This window comes from Meles meles, chromosome 12 (genome assembly GCF_922984935.1).
Source record: "Meles meles chromosome 12, mMelMel3.1 paternal haplotype, whole genome shotgun sequence".
NCBI classification, from domain to species: Eukaryota; Metazoa; Chordata; class Mammalia; order Carnivora; family Mustelidae; genus Meles; species Meles meles.
This window is the reverse complement of record NC_060077.1, coordinates 37,129,336-37,151,719: the sequence shown is the minus strand read 5'-3', so window position 1 is coordinate 37,151,719 and position 22,384 is coordinate 37,129,336. Positions and strand designations below refer to the sequence as shown.

Below are 22,384 nucleotides of genomic sequence, written 5' to 3'. Positions count from 1 at the left end.
AGCAACTTTGTCACTTCTTTTTTTCCTACTCTCTTTCTGCAGGAGCATTCTCTTTTGTTGTGAAATATATATCCTTTTTAAAATAGTAAAGGGGCTTCTGGCTGGCTCAGAAGAGAAGAGCATATGACTCTTGATCTCAGGGTTGTGAGTTCGAGTCCTGTATTGGTTTTAGAGATTGCTTAAATAATAAAACTTAAAAAAAAAAAAAACCCCAATAAAAAACTATTACCCTACTTAAGCATCTTAGCTATGATTAGCTGTCTTCCCATTACCTACAGCTTAAAATCTACATCTAGTCCTGTTGTAACCATTTATTTTATAATCTGATCCCATTCTACCCCTTCAGCTTCATTTCCTCACAACTTCCAAACTCACCCAATAATTCAGCCATATTTCACTCACACTTCAACAGAAATCTCTTGTTCGCTACTTTTGGTACTGTCTGTACCAAAGACAGACAGTGTCTGTTCCTTCTACCTGAAATGCTGTTCCTGCCAGGCTTTTTTTCCTATTCTCTTCCTTGCCTTTCTTCCAGCTGTGTTGTCACTTCTGTGCAAAATCTTGTCAAAGCAGAATTGTTTGTGTCTTCCTCATACATACTTTCACTATGATATCATAGTTAACTGCTCACATGTCTGCCTGTAATCTGATGAAGGGCTCGGACACTATCTCTTACAGAATGAGTCCCAAATTTATCTTTAGCTGTGAGTACACTATTGATTTCCATAACTGTTTCTAGCTTCTTCTGAACATCACCTGAGTGTCCTACAATATCCATGTAATTATCAGGTCCAGTACCAAACCGATTTATCCTATCTCAAAAGTGCTCTTTTTGCCCTCTGTGATGTAGTTACTGTCATTATCTGCACTCTTACTTTCCCAGGCTAGGAACCCAAAATTCAACCTTCACGTCTTCCCCTCACATCAGTCACTAAGTCATGTTCATTCATCTCACTTCCTTCTTCTGTCTCTTAGCACTGCTGTGTATGGACCACATTAGCTCCATTAACTATTCATTCACATATGTGAATATTGCATAATCAGATAGTCAAAGTTCTGCATAATCAAATAACTCATAACCATGTGCTAAGCATTGTGCTAACTAGATACCAGAAACCAGCAAAACAGTCATTCTGAACAGCTGCCATAGGTTCTATTCTAACTCTTCTGTCAAGCTAGCCTTCCTACTGTCCAGGTGCCTTATACATAATCAGATCTGATTCTGTGACTATGTGGCTAAACATTTTTAGATAGACTCCCAGTTTTCTGTGGAAAAACTCTCCATCATCGTCTACAGGCCCTCCCGTACTTCTCTAGGCTTGGCTGTAGTTACTACCCTATTACCATATATAATGCTTCCCTAGGCTATTCTGTACTGTTTCACATCATGGCTTTGTGTGTGTTCTTTTTTCAAAACCTAGTTTAGAGAAGATCAAAAAGTCGGATTTTTACATTACCCTACTACTAGTAAGCAATAATAGTAGATTTTAAAGAAAAGAGTTGTAAATAAGTAAGTTTGTCATTTTTTTCAAATTCTTTCAGCAAAATTTGTTAATAACGTAAAGATTATAAAGCTAATAGTTTTATTGTTTCTTTTGTTTCTTCTTAAAGGGTAAGAAATTTTAACTGAAGTATGTTATATTGTAGGCTTGAAAAATACAGGTAAAACTATGAAAAACCCATTTAAGTTAAACTTTTATAACTATTTCACTAAAAACAATTCTTTTTTTTTTTTTTTTTTTTTTTTTTAGATTTTACTTATTTATTTGACAGAGATCACAAGTAGGCAGAGAGGCAGGCAGAGAGAGAGGAAGGGAAGCAGGCTCCCTGCTGAGCAGAGAATCCGATGTGGGGCTCGATCCCAGGACCCTGAGACCATGACCTGAGCCGAAGGCAGAGGCCTTAATGCACTCAGCCACCCAGGAGCCCCACACTAAAAACAATTCTAATAAACCATATTAGCTTGCCTTTTTAGCACTTGCCTGTTAAGAGATATATAGTATGACATACATATTTGTATATATGTTCTGTGTGCTTGTGTTTATGATTACCTTTTCTTATTCCTTCAAAGGTGACATAATACAAGTTTAATCCCCTTGCAGCAATTCTGGAGATACAGCTATGATTAAATCAGAATTTAGTTATATCAAGTATGGTTTCAGAAAGGGCTGTAACTAGAGTTGAGAATTTTTTCTTAGTGTAGTAAAGGGTTTTTTGTTTGTTTCAAAGATTTTATTTATTTGACAGAGAGGTAGAGAACACAAGTAGGCAGAGCGGCAGGCAGAGGAAGAGGGAGAAGCAGACTCTCCGCTGAGCAGGGAGCCCAATGTGGGACTCGATTCCAGGACCCTGGGATCATGACCTGAGCTAAAGGCAGCTGCTTAACCAACTGAGCCACTCAGGTGCCCCTTTTGTTTGTTTTTAATGAGAATTATCAAAGAAACACACAGCACAGTATAGTAAAAAGAGCAGTAGTTTCCAGGTAGTATACATAAGTTTGTCTGGATTTTACTCAAACCAGCTGTTTGATCTTAAATAATTCCTCCTCTGATTCTTAATTTTCACATCCATAAAACCATAATACGAACCCTACCTCAAAGCAGTTGAAATAGTACAGGCTATAACCCATTAAAAATGTTAAAACATTTTATAGCTTTAAGAGTTTATCATTATTTTATCCCACTCAAAATAACCTTAAGATTCGTATTTATTAGAGTTAATATGCAACCCCCCACCTTTTGTTCATAAAAGGCTCTGCTTTTGAGCTTACTGGACTGAAACTCATTTGTTCAATACTTTCTTTCTAAAGAGTAATGAAAAGCCAGAATAACAAAAATCACTTTTATACTACGTTATTTTTAATAGGTTCCAATATGATTTTTTCTATTTGTTTCCTCTGTCAGCTGTCATTTTATTGAATTGATCTCTCCACATTTGTGTGATCTATTTATAGAACCTGTTAGAAATGTACTGAAACATCTCCAAAGTCAGCTTAAATGTTTGTCATTCTAGCAAATATTTTTCTCATAATTTAGACAGAATGCTGCTGTTTTTCCAGAGAAAGTCAAAGGAAGAAAAATAAAACTGTAGGTCAGGTTCCCAAAAGACTAATGAACTGGGGGAGGATAAAAGAAAAAGACTTGTCACATCCTGGTATCTACTGTGGTTATGAGTACCAGCACACAGATCCCTACAAGGGGATTTTAAGAGTGGATGACAGGAAGGAAGACCCATCCAAGGGAATCTGTCAGGAGAGTTTATATTCTGGAGACTCCTGTGACTAAGAGATCCTAAAAGACAAATGCTCCAAACATGATTTACGTAAAGATAGATGGGGGAAACAAAAAAGGGGAGGTTTCCTCAGAAAGTCTCCATATATAATATATTTTTTTAGTGGTTTTACTATTCTCTGTACATGGATATTGAAGATTTCCAAATTATGTATTCTGCCCAAACCTCTCTTAGCTTTCTTTTTTGCTAAGTAGACATAGCTCCACTTGATTGTCCATGAGCTCCACAAACTTAACATATTAGGCCTGAATTTAACCCAAAACCCTATTTCTCTTTTCTCCTGCCCCCTCTCTCCTCCTGGATTATCTCTTACCACCCATTTCGTCCTCATGCTGAAGGACTCAAGTCCTCTGCTGCTGTGCCCTCTCTTTTATCCTTAGTCACCATATTTTTAGACCACTTCCCTTCCATTCCCTCCTCCTCATACCAGGGTCACAGTGATTTGCTTCCTTTCTTGCCTTTAGTCTTATCCTCCTAATATCTATTCTGCAGACACAGCAGTGAACTGTAAGATCTTTCAGTGGTTTCCCACTGCATACAAAATTTATCTTAATGCGTTATGCATAATATCTGTTCCACAGTGTGTAATTAAACACATGGGGATGATGGTGGGACAAGGTGGGGAGGGCTCATGGTCAGATATGTTTGGGAAATGGAACACCGTTAATGTAAAGATAATAGGTTTGTCACTGCAGAACTTCTCAGAACAAATAAGTTTAATTTGTTAATTAGATACCTAAGCAAGCGTATATGTACAGTTTTCCCAAACTTACTCATTCTTGGAACCATTTCCTGCAAGTCATGTTTATGGGCCCAGTGTTCTGTGGAACACACTTTAAGAAAACTAGTCTAAGGGCGCCTGGGTGGCTCAGTGGTTTAAGCCGCTGCCTTCGGCTCAGGTCATGATCTCAGGGTCCTGGGATCGAGTCCCACATCGGGCTCTCTGCTCGGCAGGGAGCCTGCTTCCCTCTCACTCTCTGCCTGCCTCTCTGCCTACTTACGATCTTTCTCTGTCAAATTAAAAAAAAAAAAAAAGAAAACTAGTCTAAGTGTGCCTGGGTGGCTCAGTTGGGTAAGCATCTGCCTTCAGCTCAGGTCATAATCCCAGGGTCCTGGGATCCAGCCCCGCATTGGGCTCCTTGCTCAGCAGGGAGCCTGTTTCTCCCTCTGCCTGCCACGGCCCCTGCTTGTACACCCCCTCCCGCTCGCTTGCTCTCCCTTTCTCTGTTAAATAAATAAAATCTCTAAAGTAAAATTAAGCTAGTCTTAAAAAAAAAAAAAAAAAGAAGGAAAGAAAAGCTGGTTTACAGAATTAGACTGCAACCTTTATTACTTTGCCCCTACTGATCTCCACATCTTCATGCCCTACCATTCTTTCCCTCAGAGTTGATGTCTCCAGAACAACTTGTAATTTTCCAGACACCATTCTATCTCTTTGTTTTGTGCACTTGATCACACTGCCCTCTCTTCTGGGAATTACCTCCCTCTCTTCTTTCCCTTCTTTTTTCCTCCACAACTCATTTCTCTCACCTTGTGATTCTGGCTCTTCCTTTAACAGGTAGCCTCAGGCATTACCCTCTCCAAGAAGTTTTCTCTGATAGCCCAGGCTCAAAGGAGTAGATACGTTTCCTCTGGGCTGCATAAAGGAAGCCTTTTTGATTTTGGAAAACTTCAAGATAGTATCATTAAACTTCACTGTTACTCTTACTAAACTTAAAGATGTTTATAAGGCACAGAAATCGAACAATTTTATTACTGTAGTTAGAGGCCTGAAAAATAATCTGCCCCAGTAAGTTACTTGTCCTGTAGAATTTCCGCATTGATTCAACTGAGTGAATTCATATGATGTTATTTAACATTTTTTTCACTCCCCCATAATTCCTGTAAACTGTTTACTGATTATAAGTATAGAGTCCCAATCAGATCCAGGTTTGATTCTTTGACTAGAGCTTTTCATATATGGTGTGTAATTCCTTTAGCCCCACATCAAGACATACATAGAATCTGCTTGTCCCACCTTCTGAAGAATCATAAAAGTCAACTAAGTTATTCTATGGTGCCTGAACATACTGAGATACTTTACTTTTCCCCAAATGCTGACAGTAGTTAGAAGCTAGTTGGGGGTGGAGGAAGGAATATAGATATTCCAAGGGACAGAGGGAGAATATTAGGGGATCACAGATGTATGTATATTAACTGTGTAACAATGCATAGATGGTGTCTGCTTCCTTAACCTCCAGCATATACCAGAATGCAGTCCACTGTAATAATCGATTTGGAGATGAACCAACCATAAGATTTTTGGTGTATGGAAAGCAAAATGGGTTATCACCTGTAATAAAGAAGTTTGAAAACTACAGATCTATTAGAGGATAATTCCATCTTTTTATAAAAGACTTAACTTAGTAAATGTAAAACTCACCACTTTTTGATTTGTATCCTGTCTACATCTTTGACTTCATGTTTACTAGACTAAGACTCAGACTGCTCTAAGCTTTAGGACTGGACTGTTTGCTTGTTTTTTTTTTCCTCTGCTTTTGTGAACCCTCCCTCCCTATTTATGAGCTGTCACTTACTGATGCTCTAAAATGTATCTCTGTAATAAGGAATTTCCTTAGTCCTTGGGCTTTTTAATTTGCTCTTTGAAATTTGCTGTGGCCTCAGAATTAAAACATCTAAGTTTATCGGTATGTTCTGTGCTTCAGATTGTTGAAGTTGAGGATAATCGATTGTATAATTGTTACTGTATTATCTAATTCAGAGAACATCATAATTTATGTTTTTATTAACTGATCCAGTAAGAGGTTTAATTTTATAAGGATAGCCTGTTCGCCAGCTGGCTTAGTCAGAAGAGATCTGACTCTTGATCTCGAGGTTGTATTTTGAGCCCCATATTGTGTGTAGACATTACTTAAATAAATAAAACTTTGTTAAAAATTAGGAATAGCTCATTGTTGTATTTTTAACTAATGTATGTTTTTAAAAATTAGATTACACCACCACCTTCACTGTCAGATCCACTTAAAGAGCTTTTTCGCCAACAAGAAGTTGTAAGAATGAAACTACGTTTGCAACACAGTATTGAAAGGGTAAGAAGTGTTTAAATTTATGCAAAAAATTATTGTATTTTAACAATAGATCATAATGACCTACATTATATTTTATGTGTATATGTATATATTTTATATACATACACACACATGTAACTGCCTTAGGGGATTTTCCTTATTTAGAACCATTTTGGGAAATGGTTTGATTTTGTTATCTTGTACCTGTGTAGTTAGGGAATTTTTAAGCCTGTTTTAGAGTAGCTGTCCTTATGTTACAGTTCGTGTTGAGTGTATTTTTGATGTATAAAAATCTCTTAATAATTTCTTGTTATCATTTTCTGAATTTGTGGAACTAAAGTGGTGAATTCCTAGTTAGATAGTTGGATTTCCAAGTTTTTGAATTGTTGCTTGGTACCAGCTGCTTCAGTGCAGAGTACTTAGAAAAGCTGTTCTTATTGGTGTTTAGATTTCTGCTTTTGTATTCTAGTTTCTAGTGGTTAATCTTGGCATGGGATGACATGAGAAAACCTGTATTTATAGAAATCATAAAATTCATTTCACTTGGATTGACAAAAATTTCGCAACTTCTTAATCTTTTGGGAGGTCCAGGGACTTCTGAAACTTGGTATGAACTATGTTCCTTTTTATAGAGGTATATATATACTTTTACAAACAAAAGTATGCAGTTTCTTTGATCATACATAACTGATTTCCTAGGGCAGAGGTTTTTCACTTTTCTGTGCCATGAGACCCATGTAACAATCTGGTAAATATAAAACCTTTTCTCAAAATTGTGTTTTAAATTAATAAATTTATAGCATTGCAGAGAGAACAATAAATAAAAGAAAGAAGCACTGATACAGAACTTACAACATTGTGCATGACCTATGTCAATGAATACTTTGTTCTCAATAAGAAGTTAAGTCACATTATACACATCAATAACTGTTTCAACCATCAAGCATGTTTGAAGCCACCTGGTAACATATTTTCATCTGTTCATCTATCCATGTTACAAAAGCCATGCTGCCTTATAGGTAGTTAAGAATTCTTATTTGAACTGTGCAATTTTCAAGACTTTAGCAGATAGTAAAAATTACTCACATGCTTTCATATATTGACCAATAGACAATTTAAAATGCCTCACCAGGGGCGCCTGGGTGGCTCAGTGGTTTAAGCCGCTGCCCTCGGCTCAGGTCATGATCTCAGGGTCCTGGGATCGAGTCCCACATCGGGCTCTCTGCTCGGCAGGGAGCCTGCTTCCCTCTCGCTCTCTCTGCCTGCCTCTCTGCCTACTTGTGATCTCTCTCTGTCAAATAAATAAATAAAATCTTAAAAAAAATTAAAAAATAAAATGCCTCACCAGTGTGACAGCAAACAGTGATACCATTTGGGGGCAATATCTGTAACAGTTATAATACGAATTGAAAATATTTGTGATTTCTATGGATGGCAAAGTTGCAGATACTTTTGATATTTCTGTGGTTTGTGGCCTATATTCATAATTGAAAGAAATGCCAGATGGAGGTTAGTAAAAAATAAAGAATTTTTTACATCCAGGTTCACAGATGACCCTTTCCCCAGTCTATCTATGGGCTTCTTGGGAATGTTAGGACCCCAAGTCAAGAACCTCTGTTCTAGGGTCATTTTTCCCTTTGAAAGTGATGATGATACTTGAATGTGCACTGAATGAACAAACACATCTTACAGCCCAGAGTTCCTGGCCCAGTTTCTCGAACTATGTCATGCCCCACTCTGCCTTTCCAAGAACTAAGTGGGGGAGTACTTTGTGGCATGCGTAACCCATTCTCAGAAGACATTGTTTAAGAAGTAATGCTCTAGAAGTGCAAAGACATAACATTAAGAATGATGACCCAAAAACAAACAAAACAAAAAGGAATGATGACCTAAAGTGAAATATTTAGGCTGTCATTTAAGCAGTGTATCTCTTTTAGTTTTTTTAGGGTCTGACTTCATTTTTGGTTATTGCTCTTAATCTCTATACAACTATGGCAATCTTTTAGGAAAACTTTTCTTCTAGTTATTTTTTTCTTTTTTTTTTTTAAAGATTTTATTTATTTATTTGACAGACAGAGATCACAAGTAGGCAGAGAGGCAGGCAGAGAGAGAGGAGGAAACAGGCTCCCCGCAGAGCAGAGAGCCCAACGCGGGGCTCGATCCCAGGACCCTGGGATCATGACCTGAGCCGAAGGCAGAGGCTTTAACCCACTGAGCCACCCAGGCGCCCCTCTAGTTATTTTTTTCTTAGCATCTCATCAACTTTTTGGATATTTTATCACTTAAAGTCCCACCTTAAACTTGTACTTAATGAGTCGTAAGTGTTAGACTTACCTCTTCTTTTTTGAGTATCATTTGTCACATAAAATTTAAAAAAGATTAAATAGGGCTGTGTTTCTTTGTGTTTTCACTAAATTATAAATACAGTAAAACTCTATAGTCATACATATTTGGATATAGTGAGGCCTCCGTCCTCCTGTAGGGGAAGAATAAAGTTCTTGTCAAGTCAAGAGAGAATAAGGAATGGGGTGAGAAGAATACCAGCCACATCTTTAATATTTTATCAGCCCAGTCTGCCAGACAGAACCAACAAAATGATGGACATCTTACAATGGAAGGATTCCTGGACTCAGGAATCCTTGAAGTTCTAACCAGCCACAGGTACCAGGGTTGCCCCCACCGATGTTTAAACCGAAGAGGACAGTTACCGCCAGATGGCACAAGTCTGCAACCAGTATCACCATGGGTTGGGATTGTAGCTATACCCCAGGATTCCCAGTTTGATAAATGCAGAGGATTGCCTGATGACTTCATTAACTTTATGATAGGGTGAGTTTGCATATTACATAACTGGAAGTATTGCACCCCAGTTTTTAAGACAGGATTGTGCTGTGATTGTCAGAGGTTTAAAATCAGCATCAAGGTACAGTGTTTGTTTCTATGAAAATGTTCATTTTCATTGTAAAACAAGCTACCACCACAATGGCACAGCACTTCACATCCATTAGAAAGGCTATAATAAAAGATAATAACAAGTGTTGGCAAGATTGTGAAAAAATTGGAACCCTCATACATTGCTGATGGAAATGTAAAATGCTACAACTGCTGTTAATGACTTGGCAGTTTCTCACCAGGTCAGTTTCTCACCAGGTTAAACATAGAACTACGATATGACCTAGTACCTCCACTCCTAGTTATTTACCTAAGAGAAAAGGAAGTTTGCATCCAAGCAAAAACTTGAGTGTGAATGTTTATAGTAGCCTTACTCATGATAGCACAAAGCTAGGAACAACCCAAAAGACCATCAGCTGATGAATGAACAAAGAAAATACGGTGTATTTATATAGTGGAATATTATTCAAGCCATAAAAATGGATGAAGTACTATTGCATGCTGCAACACAGATGAACTTGGAAAACATGTGACATGAAAGAAGCCAGTTACAGAATACCACATGTTCCATGGATCCATTCGTAAGAAAATGTCCAGAGTAGGTAAATCCATAGAAACAAAAAGTAGAGTAGTGGTTGCCAGGGGAGGAGGAGGTTTATGGGGCAGACTAGTGATAGATACGGAGTTTCTTTTTGGGGTGATAAAAATGTTCTGAAATTAATGGTGATGGTTGAACATTTTGATGAATATACTGAAAGCCACCATGGTACACTTGCAAAGATAATTTTTTTTAAAAGCCTGCCGCTTTTGGAAACATTTATTTATACTTTTAGAACAATTCAACTTCTCAAATCTCTCAAGCTTTCTGTGAAGAAAAAACTTGTCTGAGGGGCACCCTGAGTGGCTCAGTCAGTTAAGCATCTGCCTTTGGCTTAGGTCATGATATTGGGGTCCTGGGATTGAGCTCCACGTCAGGGTCCCTGCTTGGCAGGGAGTCCGCTTGTCCCTCTTCCTCTGCTCCTCCCCTGCTTCTGCACATTCTCATTCTCTCCCTAATAAATAAAGAAAATCCTTAAGAAAAAAAAACTTCTCTGAAATTCAGGTTCTTTAGTACATTTTAAGTAATTTTATTTGAAAAAACAGGTGATTGAAGAATTACGGTGTTTTGTTTTGTTTTTATTCTTGGTTCAACTAGGAAAAACTCATTGTATCCAATGAACAGGAAGTTCTACGAGTTCATTACAGAGCTGCAAGAACATTGGCAAATCAAACACTGCCATTTAGCGCATGCACTGTGTTACTGGACGCAGAAGTGTACAGTGTGCCGCTGGACGCTCAGGTAAAGTGCCACTGATACAGTTAAAATGTTCCTAAATACAGCTTGGGTGCTTTTGTAATCTGTTCCCACAGAAGAAACTTGAATCCAGCAATCAGTAAAACTCAAAAGAGAAAAACAGTTCTTGCAAAATAAAGTACACTAGATCACTTGATCTTTTTTCTAAAATCCTCTAAACATCAGGCTTATATTATAAAAGCTGATATTTACAAAACCAATATGTGTTTAGGATAGTGCCCTTTTACATAATTTGTAATTTGTTTCTAAGGTGGATGTTTGTACCTTCAGGCAACTGAAAAGCAACTGTAAGCTGGAAGACACTACAGGCAGATTGAACCTCTAGATTGTGATGGTGCTAAAATAGGGCCAGGTCTTATTTTGGTCTTGGATATTTCTGGAATAAATAAATATAGTTGTGGCAAAAAACTGTAGCTATGTCTTGAATAGAGTTTACTGCCACATAGAAATTATACAAATTCAGAGCCAGACATATCAGTTGTCAGAATATCTTGTGCCTCACAAATGAGAATGAAATTCATTGGTCATAGAGCGAATATAATGATTAAAATAAAGAGTAGGCATGGACAGTGAAGGATTATCACACAAAAGTATTAAGAAATGCTGTTTTAACTCAGACAGAATAGAAACACAAAGGATGTAGGGTATATTACAGAGAAAATTACTTAGTTCTCTCTGGGCTTTATTTTTCTCCTCTGTAAGAAAAAAAAAAGATTATGGACCCTGGAGAGGGTATGTGCTATGGTGAGTGCTATGAAGTGTGTAAACCTGGGCGATTCACAGACCTGTACCCTGGGGCAAATAATACATTATATGTTAATTTAAAATTTAAAAATTATTTTTAAAAAAATAAAAGTTAATTATAAATTAACTATATCATTAAAATAAATTGGGCATTAAAACTCATGAAATTTTTTTAAAAGATTAAACTAGAACAGTGGGGGCACCTGGGTGGCTCAGTGGGTTGAGCCTCTGCCTTCGGCTCAGGTCATGATCTCAGATTTCTGGGATCGAGCCCCGCATCGGGCTCTCTGCTCAGCAGGGAGACTGTTCCTCCCTCTCTCTCTCTGCCTGCTTCTCTGCCTACCTGTGATCTCTGTCTGTCAAATAAATGAATAAAATCTTTTAAAAAAAAAAAAAAAACTAGAACAGTGGATTTCAAACTTTAAGTCACCGACTGTTTTATCCAAATGAAAGTATTCAGAGATACTTGAAAAGGCTATTAAGAATAACAATTGTGGGAGAAGCGGGGAGCCCAGGTGGCTCACAGTCTTTTGAGGATCTGACTCTTGATTTCGGCTCAGGTCATGATCTCTCAGGGCCATGAAATCGAGCCCTGCGTAGGGCTCCACACCAGGCATGGAGCTTGCTTAAGATTCTCATTCTCCCTCTCCCTTTACCCCTCCCCCTACCATTTGCATGCATTCTCTCTAAAATAATTAATAAAATAATTGGATCTTAAGAAAGAATTATTTGATTCTAAGGAAATATACACTGGAAAAGGCCATTGAGGTAATTTACATAATTCTCAGCTTTAAAGAATTTAAAGGGAAGAATGAATGGTTTTTAATAATGGAAATGAACAGTTTAACTATGTTACTAAAGGCTGGACTAGACAATGAAATATCTTGAGATCTTTTAAAGTTTTGTGCAGTTAGTAATGAAATCAACTTTAGAACAATATAAATCAAGCTACAAGGAAAGTCTCTTGAAGATTTCTGGTTCACAGTGGTTGAGTAAACATACCTTTTTATTTTGTCTTCCTTCCAAAACTCACTCAAATGACAAAAGGCATGTAAAAATAAAAAGCAATCCATAGCAGAACTGGAAATTGAGATGGAAAGCCATTGGACCACAACAGGATGACATTTCTGATAAATAAGAATCTGTTGCCCCAGATAGGTTATAGGAGAACATCAAAAATAAGTGAGTTTTCTCAGTAAACCCTTAGAAGGCTCCCCAAATCAGAGACTAAAAGGTTAGGCCACGATCGGCCTAATAATTAAAGGATAGAAGAACTTAATCCTTCTCTTGAGGAAAACTATGGAACTCTTACCCATCCTTCTACTCTGGCTTTAGAGTAGATGGTCTCTGAATGAGTAGCGGGCTCCTATGAGAATAGCTGCTGAGGAATTAAGGGAAAGGAGAATAAATCTACCTTTCCTAGCTAAGGGCTTATATCATCCATTAGCCTACTTTCTCATCAGACCTCTTCCTTTTCAAATTAAGCTTGTAATATTAAAAAGATTCAATAATAAAATCTTAAATACTTCTTAGGGAGGACCAAGGAAGAAGTGATAACAGCTTAAACCGGGAGCATCTACATGATGCCTGATGTCCTTTGGATAGCACCGGTGGTAATAGTAATAGTGGTAATTACAGCAGATGTTTATTGGAATGAGTGCTGCCTATATGCCCAAGCATTCGGATGACTTCAGAGACCTAATTCTCAAAACAAGATTAAAAGAGGTATTCAGCCCTCTTTATGGAGTAGAAAATTGAGAAAGTATATAATTAGTTCAAGATTACATAATAAGACACAAAGCTGGCATTTGAATACAGCCGTCTTAATTCCAAAAGTGGTATTCTTAAGAATTGATACAGAATTTCTTTATGATCACTCCAAAATACTGGTCCTGGAAAAAATGTTGGCCTTGAAGTCCTGTAGCCTACCTTAACACTTTTTCTCCCTATATAGGGTAAACATAAACATTAAAATTAAAATGAGAAATGAAATCAATTTTACTTTAATAAGAATGTTCTAGGCATAAAAAAATTTTATTTTTATCTTTTTTTCAAAATGTTTCCATCTTGGGGCGCCTGGGTGGCTCAGTGGGTTAAGCCGCTGCCTTCGGCTCAGGTCATGATCTCAGGGTCCTGGGATCGAGTCCCGCATCGGGCTCTCTGCCCAGCGGAGAGCCTGCTTCCCTTCCTCTCTCTCTGCCTGCCTCTCTTGTGATTTCTCTCTGTCAAATGAATAAAATCTTTAAAAAAAAAAAAAGTTTCCATCTTTCTTTCCATCATTCCATCATACCATAAAAAGATAAAATGGCATATAGGTTTTAAAGTTGGTTAGTAAACTGTATAGTATTCAACTACTTTTGATGTTCTCTTTCAGTCTGATGACAGTAAAACTTCTGTGAGGGATCGCTTTAATGCAAGACAATTCATGTCTTGGTTACAAGATGTGGATGATAAATTTGACAAATTAAAGGTATGTATATTTAAAAGTTCAGTTTAAATGGATGCTTCCCTCTTAAATGGAAAGTGTAGCTCTATTAGGAAGGGAGATAGCCATTAGTCATGCATCCTCATGCCGGCTACAGTTGGAAAGTAAAGGAAAATAAAGAGCACAAGTCCATTTTTCAAGACCAGTGCAGTATGAAGGTTGAAACTATCACAGAAGTAGCAGTTTCTGATGGGGATCTTTATGCTTGCTGTCCAGTATCCAAATCTAGTGATCGTTCTGACATATGAAAGAATAGGGGAGGGCAATCAGAGAAAGAATATATACTGCAAATAATTCATAAAGAAAATTTTTTGGTTGGAGATTTTAAATCATTTCAAAAATCACTTCTTAGGTGTTCATGATTCTTTTGATAATTTGAAATCTCGTTATTTGAAAAACCAGTTTCGAATTAAAGTCTGTGAGGTCAGAGAGTGGTGAAGTTGCCAACCCAGAAATAGTTGGCATATGGATACAGACAGGATAAAGGAGAAATGGGTGTGTAATTTAAAAAGTTAATCACTAAAGAAACTATGGGTGAGATTAATTTTTAAAGCAAACTTGACAGAAAAATCAATTAACTCTTCTCTTCTTCTCAATAGACCTGTCTTTTAATGAGGCAACAACATGAAGCTGCAGCTTTAAATGCTGTCCAGAGATTAGAATGGCAGCTCAAACTCCAGGAACTTGATCCTGCCACCTATAAATCTATCAGCATTTATGAAATCCAGGAGTTTTACGTTCCCCTTGTTGATGTTAATGATGACTTTGAATTAACTCCCATATAGCAGCCATTCCTCCTGGTGGTGTCGTCTTAAACTCATGTGGCTCAAGAGTATTAAACTGTGGAACACTGCCTTTTGAGAAAAATACTGATATTATGCCTTTACAGTTGTTAGTAAAGTTTGACTGAAGTTGGTTATGTATGTAGTAAACACTGTCATTTTATAAAGAATGAAGAGAGAATTATTTTGGATCCTAGATCCAAATAGTTTCTAACTGAAATCTATTATTTATATTGGTGAGAGGTAACTATTACATTAGAGCATGTTGGCAGACCGTGGTAGATATTTCAGAAGGTGAGAATCTGCTAACAGCACTGGAAGTTGTTAGCACTCCTAAGTAACAAGATAACCACTAGTATTCAAATCTTTCAAGTTTTAATAAAATATATTGGTAAACTAAAAGGTTCAATTCCTACCAAATAGTTTCTAATGTGGAAGAACTTCCACAAACTTGGCACAAAATTTCTTCAGTTTACTTTATCTGTAAATTAATTGTACAGTTTTCTTTTCAAAAGTTTTAATATTGTCTTCCTTTTTAATAACTTATTTTATACATATTGTGCAGATGTAAATCTTGTAATTAATGGTCAAAATGTATACAAAGAGATTGGTAGTCAAAACATGTACAAAGAAATAATTGTAAAGCTGTTGTGTCTAATGTTTTATTGGACCAAAGTTGTCGTTTGTATGGAGTGTAGTAGTAATGTCTTCAGGTAGCAAAACTTTTTTAAATAAGGCCTGCATGTGTTTGAGTTAGCTTGTTTTCATCACCATAACTGTAAAGGTTGTGACTTAGTTGTACTGCATGCTTCCTACAGTTTAACTCTCTCCATAAGCAATGCCTAAGGTAATGTAGGGTGTTTCATGCCAGTCTCCTGGGATAGTACCTATGACTCACTATGTTGGACACATTATTTAGAATTAGTCATGCAAAGAAACAGCTCTTTTTTCATCTCACACAGTAGAACCCATTCCCCCTCCCAAAATGCCTTTGAATGAAAATTCTGAAATTGTAAATGTCTATTTTAATACTCAAGTATGAAAGAATCTGTGAATATATGTAAATATGTTTAATAAATTTTATTGGTCATGTTAAATCATTGTAAAACTTTTTTACATTGCTTAAATATAATGTTTTAAGCTTAATAACCTTTGCACTTTTAACATACAAACTGAGTACTCAAAAAAAGAGATATTCGGTAGTCAAAATAAGTACAAGAAACAGGCATATTCTGATCAATCTCTTCAATATTTATGAAAAATTGATTAATATGTTGTATTTTTTCCTTGTATCAAGATGCAAAACATATAATTTTCAGAATTTTATAATTAAAATAAGATTTGGTATGCTGTTTTTAATAAAATAATTAGCAATATACTTAGAAAAAACCCAGTTTCTCCTATAACATGAAGTAGATTAAATATTCAGGAATACTTCAGGTCTGAAATCTGCTCAACTTATTAAACATTTTTGAAAGGAAAATTAGGTTATATGTAAAATTGAACATAAGTATATGAGATAAAATTTACAGAACTTTCCACAGTACTTTCTTGAATTATAAAATAATGCTGGATATTTTTTATTCTGATAGAGAAAGTAAAAAGGATATATGAGGAATAAAGTGACTTAAACTCAGCACGCAAGTTGGAGATCCCAGCTAATGGGAGAGAATGTAAAAACTGAAGTTTTTGAGTGCAAAGGTATATATTAAGCTTAGGGATTTTTGAATTTTTACGTCAGTTTATATTTTAATTCATACTGTACTTGGCATGCGCAATAAAGCAGCACGTGTAAAAGATACACAGTGCAAGGACTTTATTATAAAGGTTGGACGTCGTGTTCTTTAGAAATTTAGATGAGAAATTTGGGCCTTTTTTATTGGATACATGGGGCCAAGAAAGGCAGGGTAGATTTTGAAGCACTGGTTTTGTTGAAGTTAAGTTTATTAAGGCTGGGAACATTAAAAGCTAATTTATAAAAGCAATACTTTTTAATATGGAAAAACTCAATGCAAATTTTGTTTATACTTTTGCCTAAAACTAAAAACCATATTATTGAGCATTGAAGTCATAGAAAATATGAGAGGTGTAAATTTATATACAGCATCTTGTTCTGAGGGTCCAACTGGAAAAGGAGGGGGAATCACTGTTTGGCCAAACAGAACAAGCTGCAAAAGAGAACAAGCAAGCAGGAATCTGGCATATTTTAGTTGTCCCAGCTTTTTACATACTAACCTAGTTCTCACCCTCTTCAGTGGTACCTCCAGTTGCTGGAGCCTTGATGCCATTCTTCTGCTTCTGTAGGTTTCCTTGTAAAGTGACTCAAAGCTGATCAGATAGCTTATACGAAAAGTTGAATGCCTTCTCGGTGGTATTTATACTTAAGCAAGTAGTTAGGAGCTTTATATTTTAAAGCTCTGAAATACTAGGAAAAAACTTGGAATGGGGTACATACCTAAAAAGATTCAGGATTCTGAAAGAGAAATAAAGGTTGGTTAGTTTAATCAGTGATTTTTTTTTTAACTATTCAAATATCATGAACAAGATATACCAAATTGTACCTAAGGCTTTGTATTTCTTTAAATCTTGTTCTAAATCATATCTGTTTAATAAATGACTAGTTGATATTTGTGCATGTTATTTAATAAAGAGTTATATTTTTATAGAAAAAATAAGAGTGAAATGTGTGCTAAATGTTTTTTTACTTCCCACTCCCATGTGACTCTAAGCCAAACACCAGTGTTTACTTGGGCAGTAGCAAAATTAAAGAAATACTCATTTTGGGGCAACAGCCTCTGAAGAATAGCTCAACTCTCTTTAGTAATGAGATCTCAAAAATGAAATAAATGTTAGACATGCCGCAAACTTCATAACCACAAAAATCTCAAGCAAATATCCCATGAGGCTCATTAACTTAATAGTTATCTACTCATTCTAGAAATTGAGTGCAGTGCTAAATATGTATTTTTCTTAGTTATTCAGAAAGCTAGCGATATTTTTATTCTATTTCTGGTATCCTGGTACATAAACCCCCAAAATTTTATATAGAGGAAATTGACTTTAAAACTCATGAGATAGTCTTATCTTCTTATATTTTTAAAGAGAGCATTTTCATGATTTTTCCAAAAATCCCTTTCAAACTTCTAAGGCTAAAAGATTGATACAAGAGATACTAGTCTTTGGAAAAACTATGTGAAGTTTAATGGATTAAATATCTTTTAATTCATTTTCTTGGTGGCCTTCTTGACACCGTAGTCTCCATTGTACCTAAAATGGGGTTGGAAAGCCTCCACAATAGCAGTTACCCAAAGTTTTTTTTTTTTTAAGATTTTATTTATACATTTGACAGACAGAGATCACAAGTAGGCAGAGAGGCAGGCAGAGAGAGAGAGAGAGAGAGAGGAGGAAGCAGGCTCCCCGCCAAGCAGAGAGCCCGATGCGGGGCTCGATCCCAGGACCCTGGGATCATGACCTGAGCGAAAGGCAGAGGCTTTAACCCACTGAGCCACCCAGGCGCCCCTACCCAAAGTTTTTCCAATCAGTAGAACCAGAGTTCATAGAACAAATGGAGGCAAATAAAGTTTAAATAATTCCCTTAATCAATATGGTGAAAAAGGCATGTAGAATTATAACTTATCAGCATAAAAACAGTGGAAAATAAAGCTAGAATGACATTTTCCAGTGATCAAATGTTAAATACTACACAATATCAGCAAATAATGTAAACTTTTTAGACATGTGCATATCTCCATAAGAGAAAGTAGCATATAAAATTACCTAAAGATAAACACCTTCACTTGCATGGGGATTCAGTTTTATTAGGTGGATTATTTACACAGAATTTAAGGTTATTTATGAAACACATTTAACTCTATTGCATTTTTAAAATGCGTTTTTAAAAAGAAAGCTATACACCATTTCAAAATATCTAAGTAGTCCAGATAAAAAGCTTTCAGGTAGCCATGTTTTCCCCACTTCTGAAGAAAATTCTGCTGTTAAACACAGAATGAAGCAAGCTTTTGTGGCATACCTGTGTGCCCATCACTCAGCTTAAGAGCTCATTATCAGTACCTTCTCCATTTTTTTTTTTAACTGGTTTAAATCCAGTTTAAACAAAAAGAGCCAGTCCTAACAAATGTATATACTGTTACCATTGCCTGAATTGTGATTATTTCCATCATGGAAGGAAGTTCCCTGTGCCCCTTTGCAGTTAGTACTCCCTGCCCCAGAAGAGACCACTGTGATTCCCATCACTGTATGTTTCTAGTACCTGTTCTTAAGCTTCATATAAATGGAATCAAAAGAGTATATACTATTTTCTTGTGTCTGCCTTCTTTCTCTCAACATAAGGTTTTGAAATTCATCCATGTTGCATATATCAGTAATATGTTCCATTTTATTAATGAGCAGTAGTATATTGTACAAACTTCTGTTTATTCATTCTCTTGTTGGTAGACATTTGGATTGTTTCCAATTTGGGGGCTATTGTGAATAAAACTGTGAATCTGCACGTCTTTTTTTGTGGACATATTCTTTCACTCTTGGGTATTTACCTTGGAGTACTAGATCATAGAGTATCGTTGTATGTTTCACTTTATTAGAAACTGACCATTCTCCAAAGTGGTTGTACTATTTTATACCCCTAACTGTGAGAGACCCACTGCTCTGAATCTTCATCATTTGTGGTGTCAGTCTTCAGTTTCAGCGACTTTGGTGGATGTGTAGTGGTACCTTGTGCTTTTCTCTGATTTGCATTTCCCTGATGACTGACGAGGTTGAACATTACTTTTTATATGCATATTGACCATTTGTACATATTTTGTGAAATGACCTCAAATGTTTTGCTCATTTTTATTGGGTTGTCTTTATTACTGATTTGTAGGAATTTTTTATGTATTCTGCATATAAGTCCTGTGGTCAGATACATTGTCCTGAGTGTTTTTACCTAGTCTGTGGCCTGCCTTTCCATTTTTTCTTAATGAGTAGTTTCTGGAGTCCTGAAAGTACTTTGAGAGCTTTTGTTTCTGTGTTATATCAGTTGATACTTACCAGAGTAGAAATTAAAACAATTAAAAACAATTTTTAAGTGTATTACTAAGCCTATTCATGTATACTTTTATGAAAAATATATTTCCAAAATTAAAAATTAGTAGGAAAATTGTATTATTTTAAATTTTGCAAATTATGTAATATCGGGCCTGATAGCTAAAAATTTCATATCTGCTGCTGCAGTCAATGCGTTGTATCTATTATTTGTTTGGTTTTGGTTTGGTTTGTATGAAGAAAACATGCCTTCACACAATAGGAAAGGAGGGAGAATATGTTATTTAATAGATTTTCAAACAAATGTTGGCATTGTTCTTTGATTCCACGTCAAAACGCAACAAATAGTTTATTTTTGTTAAAGATTTTATTCATTTATGAGAGAAAGAGAGAGTTCAAGCAGAGAGAGGGGCAGAGGGACAGACTCCATGCTGAGCAGGGAGCCCACTGTGGCACTCTGTCTCCCAGGACTCTGAGAGCATGACCTGAGCTGAAGTCAGACCCCTACCAGACAGCCACCCAGGTGCCCCAACAAATAGTTTATAAATGTTAGTCACCTTGTGGAATCTGAAACTATATATAATCAACTTTTGCTAACTCTGTTACATTAAATCTATTTATCTTACGCTTTGGCTCTTTTAACAGTGAATGATTTTTAACATCATGTATTGATCCTTTAGAAAACATTGGGTCACGGTGTTATGTGTGTCTTCCAAATGTTGACAGAGCTCATTTTATAATACCAAAAATTCATACTTGTTAATATCACCACTGATTTCATCAAAAATGTCTTTTAAGTATTGGGAAGCTGTAAGTGGCAACTACAAGTTTTCCAAAATTCTAATCTTTACTTGAAAGGTCAAACGTTGTTGACAACAAACACTGTTAGTTCTTTAAAGTGACAGGCTCTTGGGGCACCTGGGTGGCCTCAGTTTGTTAAGCGCCTGCCTTTAGCTCAGGTCATGATCCCAAGGTCCTAGGATTGAGCCCCACGTTGGGCTCTGCTCAATGGGGAGTCTGCTCCCTCTCTCCCTGGTGCTCCCCCTGTTGTGCTCTCTCTGTCAAATAAATAAAATCTTTTTTTTTAAAGTGACATGCTTTTGACAAAGAGACTGTGATATATATATCAAATGATATATATATATCACACATCATAATGTTTTTAATAGCAAATGATTTACCATTTCATTAAACATTCATCATATGGACATTCCATAATCTATTTAACCAGTTTCCTCTTAGACACTTACGTATTTTGCAAATTTTTTATACAAAAAAAAAAAAAAAGATGTTCAGTCAACCACTTAGTACTGAGATAAATTCTTGTGCTAAAACAATAATAAATAAATTCTTGTGTCTGCTTTCCCTTACAGAGAAATGCTCCTTTTAGACCAAGGAGCAAATATCTTCCCAGACAGACTCCTCAACTACCTTTATAGTTTCAGTCCAGCCCTATTATAACAAGTTGGAACTAAAAAATTCCCAGGTAGATGGAATGGATGACAAAGTAAGCTTCAGAACTCTAGACTGGACTAATCACTTTAGAATGGGCTTATGAGTCTAATTTCATTCAGAATTCCACAGCCATTAGATTTTTCTCCATGGAAAACTAAGTATTTTGGAGTATGCACAGGACTGTTCCAGCCAACAAGAAAGATCCACAGTAGCAAAATTTCCGAAATTCTCCACCATGAGACTTCTTCATTGTTGTGAAGATCAGGCAGGGTTCACATATAGAACTCTAAACTCTGGTAGGAAGACTGCCTAGCAATCAGTCTGATAATCAAATATTACAAATATATGATGCTAAGGATATGATTCTTCTAATTCTTAGGATTATTTTAGTATTTTCTCAGGAACTTTTTTTTTTAAGATTTTATTTATTTATTTGACAGAGGTCACAAGTAGGCAGAGAGGCAGGCAGAGAGAGGGGAAGCGGGCTCCCTGCTGAACTGAGAGCCCGATGTGGGGCTCGATCCCAGGTCCCCGAGATCATGACCCGAGCCGAAGGCCGAGGCCCCAACCCACTGAGCCACCCAGGCGCCCCTCTCAGGGACTGTTTATACTCCCTATGCAATCTTTCAAATATACAGCGTATTTCCAGTAGGTTATGATAAAGTCAACTCCTAATCTTGACGTTCTAATCATGAGTAGAAATAATTACTGAAGCAAGTTATCCCCTCTGTATATTCAATCTGAACAACACTGCATGATGGCACCAATATTTTCCCCTGTTGATCTTGAGGAAACAGGCTATAATTTTTCGTGGCAGCTTGTTAATGCTTTTTATTTTTTATTTTATTTTTTAAGATTTTATTTGACAGAGAGAAAGAGAGGGAACACAAGTGGGGGAGTGGGAAAGGGAGAAGCAGACTTCCCACTGAGCAGGAAGCCTGACGCAGGGCTCGATCCCAGGACTCTGGGATCACAACCTGAGCCGAAGGCAGATGGTTAACGATTGAGGCACCCAGGCACCTCTTGTTAATGCTTTTTTTTTTTTTTTTTGGAATCACACAATTTATCTTAAGCATTTCATGTGCTGCTGCTTTTTCTATTTATTTATTTATTTATTTATCTTTATTTTCCTGTTAATGCTTTTTAATTCGAAAGTACATTTGTATTATAGTTCAAAGCCTTCTCCCTATTAGTCACCTCTGTAGCAGAGTAATTACATTATAACATAATTTTCTTTCAACAGAGGCAGAGAAATTTATTCTTACATGCT

At 36.4% G+C, this 22,384-nt stretch overlaps 1 protein-coding gene across 5 annotated transcripts in view; it reads left to right on the top strand.

The window, feature by feature from the left end:
* ANKRD12 (ankyrin repeat domain 12) overlaps positions 1-16,951 on the top strand; it is a 129,580-nt gene extending 112,629 nt beyond the window's left edge. For all 5 annotated transcript variants that reach the window (XM_046024166.1, XM_046024168.1, XM_046024165.1 and 2 more), the window contains 4 exons: positions 6,282-6,380; positions 10,447-10,590; positions 13,724-13,819; positions 14,434-16,951. In XM_046024166.1, the coding sequence (XP_045880122.1) occupies positions 6,282-6,380; positions 10,447-10,590; positions 13,724-13,819; positions 14,434-14,619 (525 nt within the window). In that variant the 3' untranslated portion in view covers positions 14,620-16,951. The remainder of the gene's footprint in view (positions 1-6,281; positions 6,381-10,446; positions 10,591-13,723; positions 13,820-14,433) is intronic.
* The last annotated feature ends 5,433 nt before the right edge of the window (positions 16,952-22,384 follow it).